The sequence below is a fragment of the Sus scrofa genome, chromosome 12 (genome assembly GCF_000003025.6).
Source record: "Sus scrofa isolate TJ Tabasco breed Duroc chromosome 12, Sscrofa11.1, whole genome shotgun sequence".
In the NCBI taxonomy this organism is placed as follows: Eukaryota; Metazoa; Chordata; class Mammalia; order Artiodactyla; family Suidae; genus Sus; species Sus scrofa.
Genome location: NC_010454.4, coordinates 50,189,606 through 50,209,809, shown reverse-complemented (window position 1 = coordinate 50,209,809; position 20,204 = coordinate 50,189,606). Strand labels below are relative to the sequence as shown.

The following is a 20,204-nucleotide window of genomic DNA, read 5'->3' as shown; positions in this document are numbered from 1 at the left end:
TGTTGTCGTTACTGTTGTTGTGCTTGTTACCAGGCCTTACGGACGTCCGCTGTAGCCAGCTCTTCTCTGTCTTGGTGTACTGTAGTTTGCCTCCCAGCTCAGTTGTTTTTATACATGACACATTTTTAAAGTGGGCTTTCTAAGCTTTATTGAGCTGTAATTCACTTACCATATAGGTCACCATTTGGGAAGACTTGTATAAGGAGGGGTTCATATGCTGAGGCATGGAGCCTCATAGCTGAAGCTACTTCTAAGCCACACTGGTTGCGTGCTCGCGTTGTGCTCCTGGGAACTGCCCGTTGTCCCATGCAGCACATCCCAGAGGACTGAGCTTGACCCATCGTGTGTTGATATTACACCTACCTGTGTGTATGATCATTTGCACGTGATTACTTTCAAGGGTGTTGGGGGTTATGCTTAACCTGTTTATTTACAGATTATTTTGATTCTGAGCAGAATGAGTAATATAATACCGGACTTTTAAAATACAGTAACTCAGCTATCGTATATTCTTAACTGCTTTGCATAGACCTTACACCTCGGTGCTCTTGGACATGGCTGGCCAGTACACAGATTATTGCTTTGGGTTTCTCACTTGCGCATCTCTTGGTCCTAATACTGTACCTCGTCCCTGTGCTCTCGTAGATGTGAGAAGGGTGTGATGTCTCTGGTGAACGTCAGGAACTGTATCCGCTTCTATCAGACAGCAGAGGAGCTGAATGCCAGCACGCTCGTGAACTACTGTGCGGAAATTATTGCAAGTCACTGGGTGAGTGCAAGCCCGAGGGATGTGGAAGTAGGAAGGCTGGGGCTTGGGACCTGGTTCCATAGAAAGAGACCTCTCTGGTCCCTAGTGTCCTCTTGGAATGAAATTGAAGGCTCAATAGTTGCGTTAGGTGAGCTGGGAGGTTTTTGTTGTTTTGTTTTTGGCTCTCAAAGTCTTGTTGTTCTGATGTTGGAGTAGAGGGGCAGAAGGTAGCTCAGGTCGGGAAGCAGGCTTGGAACGAAGGGACACACCCGCGTCACCTTCCTCTGCAGGAGCTGCAGCGGAGCCACGGGCGCGGGGGCCGTTGTGGGGCCATCCGGCCCTTCCCAGCTCTCCCCGAGAGGGTGGTTGTGTTTACGTCTGCCCTTCTTAGGTAGCTTTCATCAGAAAGAACTGATACTGCCTTTCTTTTGTTGTTGTTGTTGTTTTGTGCATTAAAAAAAAATCGTGGCTAGTGTCATGCTTTATAGCCTAGTTTCTGCAAGTTGTTTGGTATTCAACAACAACATGTGAAAAACGTACCTTAAGGAACTGGGTTTTAAAGGACTGAAACAGGCACAGTAACCTTTCTCCTGAAATGGGTAGATGTTTAGAGAGCTGCAGCGGCAGAGACCGGCTCGGTGGAGGGATTTGTTTGTGGACGTTCCAGTGAATTCTGTGATGGCCCTCTTTGTAGGGCTGAGGGGCGGACCCTGTTCTCGCGTGGGTGGGGACCCCTCGGGACTGCGTCCCCGTGGGGTGTCAGTGTTGGTTGTGCTTTACCGTCCTCACCAAAGGCTCCATGCCCGGGAGGCGGGCCACGTGGCTGGGCCGTTGGCTCACTGTGTGGACTTGGGCAGATGTTCGCTTTATGCGCTACTTTCTTCATCCGCAAATGGGGATAATGATAGTACCCACCTCACGGGGTTTTCGTGAGAATCGCCTGAGTTGGCAAATGTTTATAAGCCCTTTGAAGTAGGGCCTGCCACATTCCAAGGGCTTCTAAATAAATGTCAGTTGTTGTTGTTGACATGTTGCATCGTCGTGTCTTTCCCTAGGATGACTTACGAAAGGAGGACTTCAGCAGCATGGGTGCTCAGTTATTATACAAAATGATCAAGTCTAAGACCGAGTACCCCTTACATAAAGCTATCAAGGTGGAGCGGGAAGACGTGGTCTTCCTTTATCTAATTGAAATGGATTCGCAGGTACTGTACCTTTTCCCCGATCTGTATTTCATTTGTTTTTCTCTCTAATGCTCCTCATTTCCTTTAATGTCTTTAAATTTTTATTACCATTATTTTTGGTCTTTTTAGGGCCCTACCTGCAGCATGTGGAGGTTCCCAGGCTAGGGGTCTAATCGGAGCTGTAGCTGCCGGCCTACCCCACAGCCGCAGCAATACCAGATCTGAGCTGCACCTGCGACCTACACCACAGCTCACGGCAATGCTGGATCCTTAACCTACTGAGCGAGGTCGGGGATCGAACCCGCAACCTCACGGTTCCTGGTCGGATTTGTTTTCCCGCCGGGACGGGAATTCCACCTTTAATGTCTTGAATGTCCACAGATGACTGCTGGCAGTTTGTTCAAGGCAATCTGAGCTTTTCCTGTCTTGCTTCTCGAAATTCTTCTACCTCTGCGCATTGCCTGCTTCTAAGGACAGTTCCACATTTGTCGGTAGTTGTTACAGCAGTATACCACTTTTAAGTACTAAAAATCTCTTTGAGTTTTTCTTTTCAAACTATAAGAAACCACCACAAATGTAGTGGTAGACAACGCAAATTTATTATCCTATGGTTTTGAAGAATGGGAGTCCAGTAGAGGTGTCACCTTTCTAAAAATTGAGGTGTTGGCCCACTGTGTTCCTTTCTGGAGACTCAAGGGAGGCCTGCAAATTTGGGTTGTTGGCAGAATTCAGTTCCTTGTGATTAGAGAACCAGCAACCTCAATCACTGCTACAGAGTGCCTTTCTTTGTGCGAGGCAACGTATTTACCGATCCCGGGGACTAGGACATGGACATCTTCAGGGGCTCTCATTCTGCTCACCACGCTGCCTCTGAAGACCTGCGGTTGCTCTCGAGAGATGGATGCGTCATGAGCTTTTATGCTGGGTGTGCAGGGGAGACGTTACAACTGTGGGGAGGAGTTGGGTGGTTAAGCCGCAGCTGTCAGCTGTTTCCCACCTGAACCTCTGCCCTGGCACGCGTGTTCTGCGGCATTGTCTGCATTTCCCCCGCACACCGCCTTCGTGGTATTTGCACCTGCTCTGTGACCCCTCTTAGTTCTGGGCTCCCTGAAAGGTGTGCATGCTGAAGAGGCCTGAGGGAAGTTTGTGAGTTGAGTCGAGTGTGGGGAGGAAGCAGTGTCACAGGACTAAAAGTTGACATTTGTATGAGATGGTGTCTGAGAGTCGAGGTTGGAGAGATTCAGCTGTATTCTCTACTGGCCGGGTGCTCATGTGCAAACTTCTCTGTGCAGCTGCCCGGGAAACTGAATGAACTGGATCAGAACGGAGATCTTGCTTTAGATCTAGCCCTTTCACGACGCCTGGAGAGTATCGCCAGCACGCTGGTCAGTCACAAAGCTGATGTGGACATGGTGGACAAGAACGGCTGGAGCTTGTTGCATAAAGGAATCCAAAGAGGTAGGAGGAAGCATAGTTTCTCTTTTTCTCTGGGGACAGTTTTACTTATCCAAGTAATTTTTGAAGACGCTCTGACTCCGTTCCACAAATTGCCAAAGGCTTCTTGGGTCTGCACTCGCAGGCCCCATGATGGCACATTTGTGCTTAGGGGGTCAGAGGAGAGGCCGAAGCACTCCTGCCTTACGCCTCGAAGAGGTGGGCTCCTTAGCGGGTCACCAGGACCCCTGAGGAAGGCTCGAAAGATGGTGCTTTCAAAGGAAGCGCCTTTTACTTGTGAGCAGTTGGAGTGGGTGTTTGCTCATTCAGATGTGTCGCTTTCTCCAGGAATTGTGCTAGGAAGACTTTACTTACATCTGTGACTTTACGAGAGGGAAAGTTTCAACACCACAATATTTAAATATATTCTTGCAGTTCCCGTCATGGCTCAGGAGAAACGAATCTGACTAGTGTCCGTGAGGACACAGGTTCAGTTCCTGGCCTCACTCAGTGGGCTAAGGATCCGGTGTTGCCTCGCGCTCTTGTGGTGTGGTGTAGTTTGCAGATGAGGCTTGGATTCTGAGCTGCTGTGGCTGTGGTGTAGGCCGGTGGCTACAGCTCCAATTCCACCCCTAGCTGGGAACCTCCATGTGCTGTGGGTGTGGCCCTAAAAAAAAAGAAAAGAAAAAGAATAGACAAACAAAAAACCCTATTCTTGGATTCAGAGTTTTCACTTTCAGAAGACTAGACTTCTTATCTGTCATGGCAAGTGATAAAGTTTCGTTTTTGTTCTAGAAAAGTGATTTGACATTGTAGCTATAGTTTGAGTACATTGTCATTAGTAGTGGGAAGAGGGAGGTGATAGAATTAAAATCAAAGCATTTTCATCTTAATGAATTCATGTTCCAAGGGAAAAAAAGTACTAGTCTTTTTTTTGTTTTTCCCGTGGACGTCTATAAAGGTAGAGTTCCAGTTTGGAATGAAAGCTTTCAAATGTCTCAAAGCCTTCACTATGTAGAGGTAATGACTTGATTAAAATACTCGCCTTGGCCATTTTTTTGTTTACATGTGGACATCAAAACCGAAATATACTGGTTTCCCCACATCTTTTTTTTTTTTTTTTTTTTGTCTTTTCTCCTTTTAGTGCCGCACCCTCGGCATATGGAGGTTCCCAAGCTCTAGGGGTCAAGGTGGAGCTGTAGCCCCTGGCCTACACCACAGCCATAGCAAGACCAGATCCGAGCCTCATCTGCAACCTACACCACAGCTCACAGCCACGCCGGATCCTTAACCCACTGAATGAGGCCAGGGATTAAACCTGCAACCTCATGGTTCCTAGTCAGATTCACGTCCGCTGTGTCACGACGGGAACTCCTCCCCACATCTTAATCATGTATCATCGTCTGGCTGTGCCTTATTATACTGTTATCATCTCTGCCACACTTTGACCGTTCACAGGTGGCTCCTAGTTGGTAGAATGTAGTTACTTCAAATATGGTCCTCTTGCAGCTGTGGCTTTGCCCTTTTTGGGTCAAGCTTTTAATATAAATATCCCTGCAAGCCATGTGTTAGAGTGTTATGCTTGTGCTGGCTGCTGGAGAGGAAAATTTTGTTCATCACTGGGAAGGAAGTCTAGAGTGCGTCAGTGTCAAGAGCAGATGCATTTTTCCCAAGTGCCTCGCCACACTGTGCAAAGCCGCTGGGTGCCGAGCCCTGGGTGTGCGTTCAGGGTGGAGAGTTTCCAGCACATCAGGAATTATTCTTTCCCATACTGCTGAGTGTCTGAGATGTTTATTTTGGAAACAAGAACACTTGTTACTGAAAAAAACAATCTCAGGATTGTGTCTCTTTCCTCTTAGGGACTTAAATTCTCATGTATGATGAAGAAACATCTTTGACGAGTTGCTAAATATTTTGGTGATTGCTTAGTTACGAGAATTGTCAAGAATTGGTGATGCCTTTTTGATGCTTATTTTCAGATGATTTAATCTTGCACTCTAAATTTCTCAGCGGCTGAAAGTGTGTGGGTTGCGGGGTGGGCATGAAAGACTTGATTGCTGCTAACTTGAGGGAGTGTGGCATGGGGTGGAAGACAGAGCACTGGCGTTGGAGCCTGGCTGTACCAGGGTTTGAGTCCTGGCTCATCCCTGTATCCGGTGGCCTTGGACAAGTGACGGAAGCCTTCTTGAGTCTCATTTTTCTCACCTGTAAAGCGGGAATCATTTCTGCGCTGCTGGTTGTGGAGAGAATGAGGGACAGCGCTGGCACCCAGCCCAGGGACCGCCATGTGGCAGGGGCAGCCTCCAGCTCTGACCTTGTCCTGTATTGGATTTCTGTGACCAGCTTTGATTTCTGTAGGAATTTTTCACTTTGCCATCTTCACCTTGAGCTGTCCATCTATTGACCTGCTCAAATGATTAAATTGAGTAATATCCTTAACCTTTTAAGTTCCTTCCGTGTGAAGGTTTTTAATCTACGAGATTTCGGTCTGGTTCTGAACACACTTTGGAATCTATAACCAGAATAGTGGGTGGTCATCCTAATAACGGAGTGTACCGATCAGTTTCTGTGACAGACAAAGGCGGCAGCCAGTGTCCGTGACTGAGTCTACAGGACGTGTGTATGTGGCCCGAGCAAGGCTGTCTTGTCTTACTAGCTAGGTCTGGGCAGGAAGATGAATCCTTGCTTTAAAAAAAAAAAAAAAAAAAAAAAACTAGTTCTAGAGTTTCCTGGTGGCACAGTGGGTTAAGGATCTGGCGTTGTCACTGCTGTGGCGGGAGTGTGACCCCTGGCTGGTGAATGTCCACCTCTGGTCCATCTTGTGCTTGTTTTTCTTGATGATCAGCAACATTCAGTGGGTCTGTTTTTGGCCGCAGCACACAGCAGTTGATGTGTGATCTCAGTTCCCAGACCGGAGATTGAGCCCTGGCCACAGCAGTGAGAGCACTGAATCCTAACACCGCACCACCAGGGAACTCCTTCAATCAGTGGGTTTCTCAAGCAGCATGCTCCTGTCTAATTATTTGTAGTAAGCCTGCAGATGCCACCAGCGGGAGTGGCATGAGATGCAGTTTTTATTGAGTAATGAAAATCACTGCCTATTCCTTGAATGAAACATCTGTCAGGAAGCTTCATTGAAAAAAAAGTTGTGTGTGCATTTTTAAGAAATGTTAGCTGAGTTATTAGAATTTTGTGTGTGCGTGTGCGTGTGCATTCTTTAGGGCCACACCCATGGCACATGGAAGTTCCTAGGCTGGGAACTGTGGACACCGCATCTGAGCTATAGCACCAAATTGGAGCTGTAGCCACTGGCCTACGCCACAGCCACAACAACATGGGATCTAAGCTGCGTCTGTGCCCTATACCACAGCTCATGGCAACGCTGGATCCCCGACCCACTGAGCAAGGCCAGGGGTCAGACCCACATCCTTGGGGATACTGGTTGGATCATTTCCTCTGTGCCACAATGGGAAGTCTCAGTAGAAATATTTTCATGTGGACAAGTCATTATAGTAACGCAGCGCCAGTGAATGAGGTGATGGAGTAACTGGAACTATAAGCACCAAATAGTTTTTTGATGGAACTCTTTCTAAAATGTACTAGAGGAGTTCCTGTTGTGGCTCAGTGGTTAACGAATCCGACTAGGAGCCATGAGGTTGTGGATTCGATCCCTGGCCTTGCTCAGTGGGTTAAGGATCCTGCATTGCCATGAGCTGTGGTGTAGGCTGCAGACATGGCTTGGATCCCACGTTGCTGTGACTCTGGCGTAGGCTGGTGGCTACAGCTCCGATTGGACCCCTAGCCTGGGAACCTCCATATGCCGCAGAAGCGGCCCTAGAAATGGCAAAAAGACCAAAAAAAAAAAAAAAAAAAAAAAGTACTAGAGCTTTTCTTATTTACAGAAACTCTTTTTTTTTTTTTTTTTTTTTGTCTTTTCTAGGGCTGCTCCCGTGGCATATGGAGGTTCCCAGGCTAGGGGTCTAATCGGAGATGTAGATGCCGGCCTACACCACAGCCACAGCAACTTGGGACCCAAACCATGTCTTCAACCTACACCACACGTACACCCACTGAGCAAGGCCAGGGATCGAACCCGAAACCTCATGGTTCCTAGTCTGATTCGTTAACCACTGAGCCACGATGGGAATGCCTACAGAAACTTTCTAGGTGATGCTTTTGGCATTTTCTGTTCCCTCATTCTCCTTTTTTGATGTCTGTTGTCTGTTTCCACTAGGTTGTATATCCATGGGCTTTCTTTTAACGTAATGGACTTTGTTTTTTTTTTTTTTTTTGTCTTTTGTCTTTTTGTTGTTGTTGCTGTATCTCTTGGGCCGCTTCCGCGGCATATGGAGGTTCCCAGGCTAGGGGTTGAATTGGAGCTGTAGCCACTGGCCTACGCCAGAGCCACAGCAACGCGGGATCCGAGCCGCGTCTGCAACCTACACCACAGGTCACTGCAACGCTGGATCGTTAACCCACTGAGCAAGGGCAGGGACCGAACCTGAAACCTCATGGTTCCTAGTTGGATTCGTTAACCACTGTGCCACGACGGGAACTCCGACTTTCTTCTTTTAATGTAAAACACCATCAATATTCAGTTTCCAATAATTCCTAATTTGTGTGGGATGCATATATTGTATGTATGTATGATTATTTTTAAGAGGGCTGAAGATGTAAAAAATTTTCTCATTATGCCATTCATCTGAATCTAGCTATTGATAGATTTCCCTGTACCGTTATTTCTTTGTGCAGTATATACACCATATGATAATTTTCATTGGCCTATCTTATTTTAGCTTTACGATCTGTTTATTACTTAGTTTGGAATATATGCCAGGCTTCAAGTTAACAAAACCACATTCCATCTCTCCCCCCAGTATGCTGTATATCAGATTTGTCATTTTAAGGCTCTCTGTCCTAATAATTGTAAATTTCCTTTCCACTTCCAGTAGCTTCTCTAGGATGGTATATTCTATTGCTAATGTGTTGTTTTTACATATTTTCTCTTAGACTGAATCTCTCTGGGGTTTGTTCATGTTACATCTTAGGGCCCTACTGAGAATCTGGATATGTTTATGTATGGATGGAGAGCAGAGGCCTGAACCAGCCTAACCCTCTGATATGCATGTTACCTGTTGCTTTCAGAGCTGTACCAACGGTTTTTTTTTTTTTTTTTGTCTTTTTGTTGTTATTGTTGCTATTTCTTGGGCCGCTCCCGCGGCATATGGAGGTTCCCAGGCTAGGGGTTGAATTGGAGCTGTAGCCACCAGCCTACGCCAGAGCCACAGCAACGCGGGATCCGAGCCGCGTCTGCAACCTACACCACAGCTCACAGCAACGCCGGATCGTTAACCCACTGAGCAAGGGCAGGGACTGAACCCGCAACCTCATGGTTCCTAGTTGGATTCGTTAACCACTGCGCCACGACGGGAACTCCTTTTTTTTTTTTTTTTTTAAAGGGCGGCACTTGCAGCATGTGGAGATTCCCAGGCTAGGGGTTGAATCGGAGCTGTAGCCGCTGGCCTACACTACAGCCACAGCAACACTGGATCCTTAACCCACTTGGCGAGGCCAGGGATCGAACCCGCGTCCTCGTGGATACTAGTCAGGTTCATTACTGCTGAGCCATGATGGGACCTCCTCTACGAACATCTTTTGTAAAGAAATCTAAGCTTTGGTCCTTTACAATGATGTTGGTAAAGACAGCGCCTTCCCTTAACCCCCTCCCCCAAGGAAAAAAAAAACAGGGACAGAAGAATGAAAGCATTTCAGAAGGAGCTGGTTAGAGAAGCCTTAAGTTACCAAAGTCATAATTGATTGGAATTAGAGCCAGTCTTTTAAAATAGAATCTAATAGTCTGGACCAGCCAATTCATTTTCTTCCCAAACATTTCCTTGGTGCTTGTTTTGTATAAGACAGTGTGGATACAAACATAAATCAGACATGGACCAATCTGCTTAGTGGCCTTGCCACCTCAATGCCTAAGCTCACATTCCCCAGCAAGATGCTTCCTTGGAAGGAAGAAGAGAGCAGATGGGAGATGTCGAAACTAGATATTTTGAAATTCCATCTCCACCGAAGATCAGATGAAACTCATATTATTCAGATGAAAATGAGCCCAGGAATACAGACAACAGACTTGAGAGCTTTGCCACTCCTGAAATCCCAAGTGCCATCCTGGAAGTTCAGACAGCGGAAGGGTGTTTGAAGAAAATGAAATAATATTGCAAGGCATAAAAGCAAGTTATAAGTGACTGTGTAACAGAAAATCTCATCTGGAAGTTGTGATTCAAAGGAGTGTGGGTCCACAGCACTAAAAGAATGAGGAACTGGAGTTCCCATGGTGCCTCAGCGGAAACGAATCTGACTTGCGTCCATGAGGACGCAGGCTTGATCCCTGGCCTCACTCAGTGGTTAAGGATCTGGCATTCCCAAGAGCTGCAGTGTGGGTTGCAGACACAGCTCAGATCTGGTGTTGCTGTGGTTTTTGGTGTAGGCCGGCAGCTACACATAAAATTTAATCTTTCCTAAGAAAATGAGGCAAGACTAACAAGAGCATCGTAAGATAATTTGACCTCTAGCCTGGGAACCTCCATATGCCGAGGGTGCGGCTCTGGAAAGACAAAAAAAAAAAAAGAAAAACAAAAAATGAGGAACCGATGATAGTGTCCTGATGCCAAGCAAAGGACAGGACAGCTCTGGCAGGAGCACCATTGCTGATGATCAGCACAGGGAAGAAGTTCAAGGACCTTCAGCAACCTTGCATTCACCCCAAGACTTGGTGGTCGTAGGACCAGCAAATCAGCCTGGGAGGTTGCTCTGCGTTTTAGGGAACTTTTAGCTGAAGAAGGATGTGATTTGCAAAAAAATTCATCCAGTAGACCTGGGTGGAATAGAGGTCTGCAGAAAGTACCTCTGAATCCCAGCAAAGCTCTTGGGATGACTTAACATACGGACTTTGGCACAGCCACCAAAGCCAGACCATCCAGTTTGCTTTGAGATGCCCATCTGTGAGCTGATCGGTGCACCTGGAGGCCCCTGAGAGAAACACTTTCTTCCACCCAGTTAGGTGGAATGCCTCAAAGCTTGCAGTGTGCACTTAGAAGTGATGGTTTTTCTGTTAAGCTCATTATCTTATGATGTTCTTGTTACTCTTGCCTCATTTTCTTAGGCAAGATTAAATTTTAGGTGAAGTGAGTGTTTTTGTATGTTTTAAATTATAAATGGAACCAAACCTGGAGTTCCCTGGTGGCTCAGCTGGTTAAGGATCTGGTGTTTGCCCCTGCTGTGGCTTGCTGGCTGCTGTGGTGTGGTTTCAGTCCCTGGCCTAGGAACTTCCACATGCTGTGGGCAAAGCCAAAGAACAAAAAATAACTAGAACTAAATCCAAGGAAAATTGAACTTTAAGTAATCTTACAACAAACTTATTTTCTTAGTCCCTATCATCTTCCAAATTAACTTGATCAAGCATATTCTAACTGCTTTTCCACAGGTTTTTTTTTTTGTGTGTGTTTGTGTGTTTGTCTTTTTAGAACCTCACCTGTGGCATATGGAGGTTTCCAGGCTAAGAGTAGAATTGGAGCTGCAACTGCCAGTGTATACCACAGCCACAGCAACCAACTCAGGATCCGAGTTGCCTCTGCAACCTGCACCACAGCTCATGGCAATGCTGGATCCTTAACCCACTGAGCTGGGCCAGGGATCAGTCCCAACTCCCCATGAATACTAGTCGGTTTCGTTGCCACTGAGCTACAGCAGGAACTCCAGTTATTGTCTTAATTTGGTATTTGTAAATAATTTTAGGTAGATTTTTCTACTTGTAATACTGCAAGAGTTAAAGCAATTGAAGGGACTTAGAAGCTTTGTTTTTACAACAAAGTAAATAGTAACGTGCAGATTCTTTGTTAAAAGAGTCAGTTGAAAACCTCTTGTTATGTTAGTATGCAGTGAGGCTGAGAAAGTAAAAGGCATCTTTGTGATAATAATAAATCCGTCACATGGTCTTACCCTGAACAGGAACCTGGCGACAAATACAGCAGGTTGGGAGTAGGTCTTAGGTACAGACTGTGGTCCAGAATGAGAGAGGCAGGTAAATTGTGTTGGGAGGAGTCTTGGAACCCTTTCTGAGAGCTGATGACTGGAAGAGGCCTTTGAAGGGTAGAAGCCTGGTGTACTTAGAATTGTGAGGTGATGCAGAAGTGGAGGGTCACGGCAGATGACAGCAAGTCATCAGAAATTGAATTCAAGTATTTAAGTGCAGGATTGCAATGATGAGATATACTCTATCTGCAGTCACTTTTGGGGGGTGGGGGTTGCTTTTTTTTTTTCAGTCCACACCCACTGCATATGGAAGTTCCCAGGCTAGGGGTCCAATCAGAGCTACAGCTGCTGGCATCTGTCACAGCCACAAGGCCAGATCTGAGCCGTGTCTGCAACCTACACCACAGCCCGCAGCAATGTCGGATCCCCGACTCACTGAGCAAGGTCAGGGGTCAGACCCATATGTTAGGACCCATCATGGATCCTAGTTGGATGCCTTTCCGCTGAGCCACAACGGGCACTCCAGACTGGTACCTTTTTGACGCATTGGCCAGAATAGCTTGCCCTGGGCGTTGTCAGATGTGACCATTGCTTCTCCTGTTTCTTTTCAAGGAGATCTCTTCGCTGCCACTTTCCTCATTAAGAACGGGGCCCTTGTCAATGCTGCTACATTGGGTGCCCAGGAGACACCGTTGCACCTTGTAGCTTCGTACAGCTCAGAGAAACACTCTGCAGGTGTGATGTCCGAGATGGCACAGATTGCGGAGGCTCTCCTGCAGGCTGGCGCCAACCCCAACATGCAGGACAGCAAGGGCAGGTAAGCGGTGGAGCAGATCAGCTGCTCTGAGCCCTAGTCCCAGAATGTTGTTTGATGGTGGCACATGGCCGGTAGATGAGGACTGGTCAGTTTGGGGTTATTCAGTCTGAGTTTTATTGAAGTCACAAACATGTGGTTGTTTGTTTGTTTTTATAAACATGTATTTTGCAAATGAGAGAGAGGACTAAGGCCAGAGGCCCTTGGGGGAACCATTCCAACCATTTGCATCCTGGGTAACTGAGGTCCTTGGTTTTAAGCAGTTTCTGTCATTTCCAGAGGGGTCATCAAGTCCAGCTCCTCCAGGGGTTCCTTCTTCCAGCATCCTTGTGAGGGTTACGTGGATACGTTGAAGAGGAGCACGCCATCGCAGAGCGATTTGCTTTATTGCACACCGAGCAGTGAGGTCTCATGGTTGGGAGATTCTCTGGATGAAACCCAACTCTCACAGCTTGCAGATTCCACAGCACATCCCTTTGTGTATTTGACCGCAGTTGTTGTGTTCCTCTTGCCCCTTCCTAGAAATATTTGGTTGAGGATTCCTCGTGGTTTAGAATGTAAGAAAGAGCTGCTTCTCTTTAGGACAACAGCATGGGGGGCATGGAAGGGAGTTAAGCCACCTGAATGATCAACACAGGCCAGACCCACTTTTGTCATGTCCACTCAGTATTTCCTACCTTTAATAATATATACCTCTCGAAGTTCCCGCCGTGGCATGCAGTGGGTAAAGAATTGCTGCAGCCATGGCTCTGATTCATTTCCTGGCCAGGGAACTTCCATATGCCCTGGGTGCAGCCAAAGAAACCAAACAGGAAGAAGAAATAAGAAAGAATGGAAACAGAGATTTGTACGATGGGTGAAGGACCTCAATAAGGCGGATCTCCGTGATCTCAATGTAATGGGATAATTACCTTATTTTTCAAAATAACTGCGTCCTCTTTTCTCTTCTGGTGATGCCCTAATTTTTTCCCCCAACTGTAACCATCGCCAGCGTTCTCTACTGCTGAGACCGCTGCCAGCCTGGGAGTCCCTGTGCTCTGCGGGGCAGTCTTCTCGGGGCACGTGAGGGCTAGGCGAGAGCGCTGCAGAGCCGCGAAATGGCTTTGTAATCACTTCTCACCTGTTGCCACTCAGAATATAGCAGAACTGTGGAACGAAAAAAAGTGTTTTCAGAATTATGCAGGCTAGATAGCGAAAAACAGGCATACCTGCGGCAGAAACTACTGTTTTAAAAACACGAGTGAAGGTCAGTATTTCATTGGAGAGTATTTTATTTTATTTTATTATTTTTTATTTTTTATTTTTTTATTTTTTTTGGTCTTTTTGCCACTTCTTGGGCCGCTCCCTCGGCATATAGAGGTTCCCAGGCTAGGGGTCTAATCGGACGGAGCCATAGCCACCGGCCTACGCCAGAGCCACAGCAACGCGGGATCCGAGCCGTGTCTGTAACCTATATCACAGCTCATGGCAACGCCGGATCGTTAACCCACTGAGCAAGGGCAGGGACCGAACCCGCAACCTCATGGTTCCTAGTCGGATTCGTTAACCACTGCGCCACGACAGGAACTCCTGGAGAGTATTTTAGATCTCTTCCTTTTAATGATTTTTGTTCTTTTGGCTACTGAATAAATTGTAACATGTAATCAAATCCTAATGGAAAAAATAAAAATCAGTCAAAGCCAGGAGTTTCCGTCATAGCCCAGCAGTTAACGAACCTGACTAGCATCCGTGAGGACACAGGTCCAATTCCTGGCCTCCATCAGTGTGTTAAGGAGCCGCCATTGCCGTGAGCTGTGGTGTAGGTCACAGATGCAGCTTGGATCCCACGTTGCTGTGGCTGGCGTAGGCCAGTGGCTACAGCTCACATTAGACCCCTAGCCTGGGAACCTCCATATGCTGCAGGTGTGGCCCTAAAAAGACCAAAAAAAAAAAAAAAAAGTCAAATCCAGTTTTATTCTTTGAAACTTGGTCATGGCGTTGGAAAACTGTTTGATGGGGTGAAAGACTTTGTGGCAGAAATGTAGAATTTCTTGTGGATTCTAGTCGCTTCCTGCTGGGCCCGTCCTGAGCTGACGCCTCTTCTTCTTCGTCCTGCAGGACTCCCTTACACTTGTCCATCATGGCCAGGAATGAACACGTCTTCAATCAGTTGCTGCAGTGTAAACAGTACGTAGGGAGACATGGAGAAATGGAAAGCCAGTTGTGAGGGTGGGATTGTGAGTGAAAAATAATGCTTTTAAACCTTCTTTTAGCACTATCAATTTTAAGAAGTAAAAGTAAAAGTACACCGTTTTCGGAGTTCCCACTGTGGTGCAGCAGCATCTCTGGAGCGCTGGGACGCAGGTTCGATCCCTGGCCCAGCACAGTGGGTTAAGGATCTAGTGTTGCCACAGCTGCGGCATAAGTCACAATTGAGGCTTGGATCTGATCCCTGGCCTGGGAACTCCGTATGCCTCAGGGACGGCCCCCAAAAAATGTAACATTCAAAAAGTATAAAGCGAAAGAATGAGCCGTTGACGGTACAGAGTGTCTAGAGATGATGGTGTATGCGGTTCACATTGCTTCCTCATTTCAGACTGGATCTGGAGCTGAAAGACCATGAGGGCAGCACAGCTCTGTGGCTTGCGGTGCAGTACATCACGGTGTCTTCCGACCAGTCCGTGAACCCCTTCGAAGACCTCCCTGTGGTCAACGGGACCTCATTTGATGAAAACAGCTTTGCCGCCAGACTCATTCAGCGTGGCAGCAACACCAATGCGCCTGATACGGTAACAGGTAAAGCGCAGACCCCTGAGAGCTAATGCTCACGTCCGGAGACTCTGCGAAATAGTGTGTCAGCGTTTTTACCAAAAATTTAGAAACTGAATGGCATGCTATTATGAGAATTACTATGAACTTAATTGCAACCATAGTAAAAGGCCTGCTCTTGTGCTTCAAAAACTTAGCCAGTGGAGTTCCTGTTGTGGCTCAGCAGGTTGAGAACCTGCCATAGTATCCATGAGGATGTGGGTTCGATCCCTGGCCTCACTCAGTGGGTTCAGGGTCTGGCCTTGTGGCAAGTTGTGACGTGGGTTGCAGATGTAGATCGGATCCAGTGTTGCTGTGGCTGTGGTGTAGTCCAGCAGCTACAGCTCTGATTGACCCCTAACCTGGGAACTTCCAGATGCTGTAGGTGTAGCCTTAAAAAAAAAAAAAAAAAATTAGCCAGACTCTAAAGTCCTTTAAGTGTAAATACTTCTATTTATTTAATGCAGTGAGTTTCGGTCTTGTTGGACTCAGACCTCTTTTGCACTCTTAAAAACTATATGTCAACAAGCTTTTGTTTCAGTGAGTATCTTTGATATTTATCATATTAGAAATTAAAACTGAGAATAAGATGTATAATGACAACAAACCATTTTAGGTTCACATAAAACATTTTTCTTTTCTTTTCTTTTTGTCTTTTTAGAGCTGTACCCACAGCACATGGAGGTTCCCAGGCTAGGGGTCGAATTGGGGCTGTAGCTGCTGGTCTATACCTCAGCCACAGCAACACCAGATCCAAGTCATGTCTGCAACTTACACCACAGTTCACGCAACTCGATCCTTAATCCACTGAGTGAGGCCAGGGATCAAACCACCATCCTCTTGGTTACTAGTCAGATTCATTATCGCTTAGCCACAATGGGAACTCCTTATGAAGATTAATTTTCAAAACATAATTTAGGGAGTTCCCGTCGTGGCGCAGTGGTTAACGAATCCGACTAGGAACCATGAGGTCGCGGGTTCGGTCCCTGCCCTTGCTTGGTGGGTTAACGATCTGGCGTTGCCGTGAGCTGTGGTGTAGGTTGCAGACTCAGCTCGGATCCCTTGTTGCTGTGGCTCTGGTGCAGGCCGGGGGCTGCAGCTCCGATTCGACCCCTAGCCTGGGAACCTCCATATGTCGTGGGAGCGGCCCAAAGAAATAACAAAAAAGACCAAAAAAAAACCCCGAAAAACATAATTTAGTTGGCAGAGTGACTGGTTTCTGAGCTATGCATTATATTCCGTCTTTCGAGATGTGTTGTTTTGGTTAAAGAAAACACACCTCACACAGATACGTGGAAGGAAAAGGGAGGAGGAGGGAGGTGTATTTCATTTCATTTCATTTCATTTTTGCTTTTTAGAGCTGCATGTTCAGCACATGGAAGTTCCCAGGCTAGGGGTCGAATTGGAACTGCAGCGCCTGCCTGCATCACAACCACAATGCAGGATCCGAGCGACCTACACCACAGCTCATGGCAATGCAGCATCCTTAACCCACTGAGCGAGGCCAGGGGTCAGTTGAACCCACATCCTCATCCACACTAGTCGGGTTCGTTACTGCTGAGTGACAACTGGACCTCCAGGAGGCGTCTTTAAGAGCCTTTTCACATAATTGTGGTTATGTTTCTTTGATGCTATAGCTAGCAAAATTTATCAAGGGGTAATTTCTTTAAGATTAGTTGCAGTGTGGAAGCTGAAAGTATTTCAATGAACTTTTTTTTTTTTTTTTTGTCTTTTTGCCATTTTTTGGGCCACTCCCGTGGCATATGGAGGTTCCCAGGCTAGGGGTCGAATCGGAGCTGTAGCCACCGGCCTACACCAGAGCCACAGCAATGTGGGATCCAAGCCGCGTCTGCACCCTACACCACAGCTCACGGCAACGCCGGATCATTAACCCACTAAGCAAGGGCAGGGACTGAACCCGCAACCTCATGGTTCCTAGTCGGATTCGTTAACCACTGCGCCACGACGGGAACTCCTCAGTGAACTTTTTGTATTCTGTCACTAAAATTCATTGTCTGGAGTTCCCGTCATAGTAACGAGCCCGACTAGTATGCATGTGGATGCAGGTTCGATCCCTGGCCTTGTGCAGTGGGTTAAGGATGGGGCCTTGCTGTGAGCTGTGGTATAGGTCGCAGACATGGCTCAGATCCCATGTTGCTGTGGCTGCTGTGAAAGTGCCGAATCCTAACCACTGTACCCCCAGGGAACTTTCAATAATTAACTTTAAATAAAGGTCAAATGTAATCACCTTTTGGGTGACATAAAAGCTAAAGGCAGCACTGCTGCAAGACAGGAAGTGTAGGGAAAACTGTGTTTTAGACTAAAGATCTCTGGAAATGAGGTTGTTACTAAATTGTTTTTAATTCATAAATGTATGTTGTTTTTTGGCCGTACTTTAACTGTGGGATGCATGTAGCATTCTCTGTTCATTATGCTGTTCAAATCTTATTCATTAACCTTTGGATTCCTTAATATATCAGTTTCTGGGAGGTGTATTGATAAGGTTCATGGTGATCATGGATTGGCCCATTTTTCTTACCAGTTTTGTCAGTTTTACATTATGTATTTTGACTTGTTTTTTTTTTTTTTTTTTTTTTTGCTGCACTTGGGAGCATACAGAAGTTTCCAGGCCAAGGACTGAATGCCACAACAGTGACCCAAGCCACAGTGGTAACAACGCCAGATCCTTAACCTCTAGGCCATCAGGGAACTCCTATATTTTGAGTGTTTTGTTTGTTTTGTTTTTTTGTCTTTTTAGGGCCACACCTGCAGTGCATGGAAGTTCCCAGCCCAGGGGTGGAATCAGAGCTGTAGCCACCGGCCTACACCACAGCCACACCAACACGGGATCCAAGCTGTGTCTGCAACCTACACCACAGCTCATGGCAGCGATGGATCCTTAACCCAGAGATTGAAGCCAGGGATCGAACCTGCATCCTCATGGATACTAGTCAGATTCATTTCTGCTGAGCCACAACGGAAACTCCTATATTTTTAGGGTTTTTTTTGTTTGTTTGTTTGTTTGTTTTGTTTTTTTTTTTTTTTTTTGTCTTTTTGCTATTTCTTGGGCTGCTCCCGTGGCATATGGAGGTTCCCAGGCTAGGGGTCCAGTCAGAGCTGTGGCCATCGGCCTACACCAGAGCCGCAGCAACGTGGGATCCGAGCCCCATCTGCAACCTACACTGCATGTAGCTCACGGCAACGCCGGATGGTTAACCCGCTGAGCAAGGGAAGGGACCGAACCCGCAACCTCGTGGTGTCTAGTCGGATTCGTTAACCACCAAGCCACGACAGGAACTCCTATAGTTTGAGTTTTAACCCAAGTTTAGGGTTATTTTCCTTGTACCAGTTTTCAAGTAACATGTAAAATAACCTTAGTCCTCTGTTTTCAACATGTCAGTAATGTTTTAGCACTTGGAGGTTTTCTGTGTTCTGTGGGAAGGTACATGATTTAGGTCTTTTGTACACCAGGATGACCACACCAAAATAGAACTCCTTTTTTTTTTTTGTTGTTGTTGTTTTTTTTTTTTTTTGGCTTTTTAGGGCCACGCTTATGGCATATGGGAGTTCTCCCGCTAGGTCAGGGAATCAGACCCGCATCCTCATGGATACTAGTCAGGTTCATTGCCATTGAGCCACGATGGGAACTCCCCCCAAATAGAACTCTTAATAGGAGTCTCTGAGTTCGAATGACTCTCACCTCGGCATGGAATTGCTTTCTCTGAGGGAAAAGGTAAAGAATGGCATGGAAACAAACAGTGCTTTGTCCCATTGCTTTACTTTGCTTTTTAGTCCTGTGATTTAATTTAATTTGAATTTTCAAACGGCATAGCGGTAGAACATGGGATTTTGTGTTTACTAGAAATAGAAAACACTGCTCTGGGGTAACACCCTTTCAAGAAGAGAAAAAAAAATTTTTTTTTTCTTTTTAAGATTTTTATTTTTAAAAGAGCGACAGTGCTAAACTAAGCACAACATTTCTAAGCCAAGAACAAACATGTTTAAAGCCCTAGGAGTAAAACTGAAACATAAGGGGCATTTTTCTGGTAGAACTTTAGCTCATAACGTCTTCCAAATGGTCATCTAGCCCAGAGATTCTCAGAGTGGACGGTCCAGCCCTCACCCCCAACATTTGGCCACATTGGTGGACATTTTTGATTGTCATCGTAAGGCTGGCGGTGCCGCTGGCGTCTAGTGGGCAGAAGCCAGGGATGCTGGCGAATACGGTACCTGTGCAGGACAAGGAGCTTAGAGCAGAGAATTGTCTGGCCCCGAATGTCAGTAGCACTGCTGTTGAGAAGTCGCTTTCTGACCAACCCAGGAGCGGAGACAGGACTTCCCTCTGGGCCTGGGCGGTGGCTGGTGGCAGCCCCAGGCAGGAGTGAATGTCTCCTGACTGCCAGGCCCCGGCTCAGCCTCGCCTCGTCTCCACGTCCACACACACAGAGTGCCTATGTGGACTCAGATCCTGCCTCCCCGCTTCTGGTGTGGGCTCGCCAGCATGAAAGGCGGCGGGGAGGGGGAGCAGGGTGTGCACAGTGTGAAATTTGACCTCATTTCAGTGCCAATGGCAGAGCGAATATGCCCACTTTCTCGTAGGAAATTGCCTACTCCAGCGGGCGGCTGAAGCAGGAAATGAGGCAGCAGCTCTTTTCCTGGCAACCAGTGGTGCCCACGTTAACCACAGAAACAAATGGGTAAGTGTGACCGGGCAGCCAAGTGAAGTGGTTTGGGTCTTCGGAAGGAATGGCAGCGGTGGATGGGTGGGACAGACTAGAGCCCACATGGTCTACCCGCTGTTCCTGCTCTGATACCCTTCAGAGCAAGACTGGGTGCAGACCTAACGGTGTGGAGGCGCAGAGGAGACTCGAAAGCAGATGAGAATGACACTAGAGAGGGGTCTGGCCTGCTGCTTTGAGGTGTTTGGACTTTATCCTGTGGCAAGAGAAACAGACAAGCAGTGTGATCATGTCAGAGGTGTGAAAGCTTTCTGGAACAGCCGGCGACGTAGCTGTGCCATTGCGGTATAGACTGGAGCCAGGTAGCGATTGTGTAGACAGGCAATGACTTGTCCTGACTTCTGATCCTGGATTTGGACCCAGGGGCTGGCTTTTCAGAAGAATTGAAGAATTACAGTCAATGGGACATATCTCTGTGGCTCTCTTGGAAGCAAGGGCAGGAGAGGTGCTCAGACGGG

The 20,204-nt window shown here is 46.9% G+C and overlaps 1 protein-coding gene across 4 annotated transcripts in view; it reads left to right on the top strand.

Moving 5' to 3' along the window:
• The window catches only part of ANKFY1 (ankyrin repeat and FYVE domain containing 1), an 83,903-nt gene that overhangs the window by 42,052 nt on the left and 21,647 nt on the right, over positions 1–20,204 (top strand). For all 4 annotated transcript variants that reach the window (XR_001299971.2, XR_002337325.1, XM_013981229.2 and 1 more), the window contains 7 exons: positions 646–769; positions 1,804–1,953; positions 3,225–3,390; positions 12,019–12,223; positions 14,318–14,386; positions 14,796–14,995; positions 19,607–19,704. Coding sequence is in view for 2 of the 4 variants with exons in the window: in XM_013981229.2 (XP_013836683.2) it covers positions 646–769; positions 1,804–1,953; positions 3,225–3,390; positions 12,019–12,223; positions 14,318–14,386; positions 14,796–14,995; positions 19,607–19,704 (1,012 nt within the window). In the remaining 2 variants the exon portion in view is untranslated. The remainder of the gene's footprint in view (positions 1–645; positions 770–1,803; positions 1,954–3,224; positions 3,391–12,018; positions 12,224–14,317; positions 14,387–14,795; positions 14,996–19,606; positions 19,705–20,204) is intronic.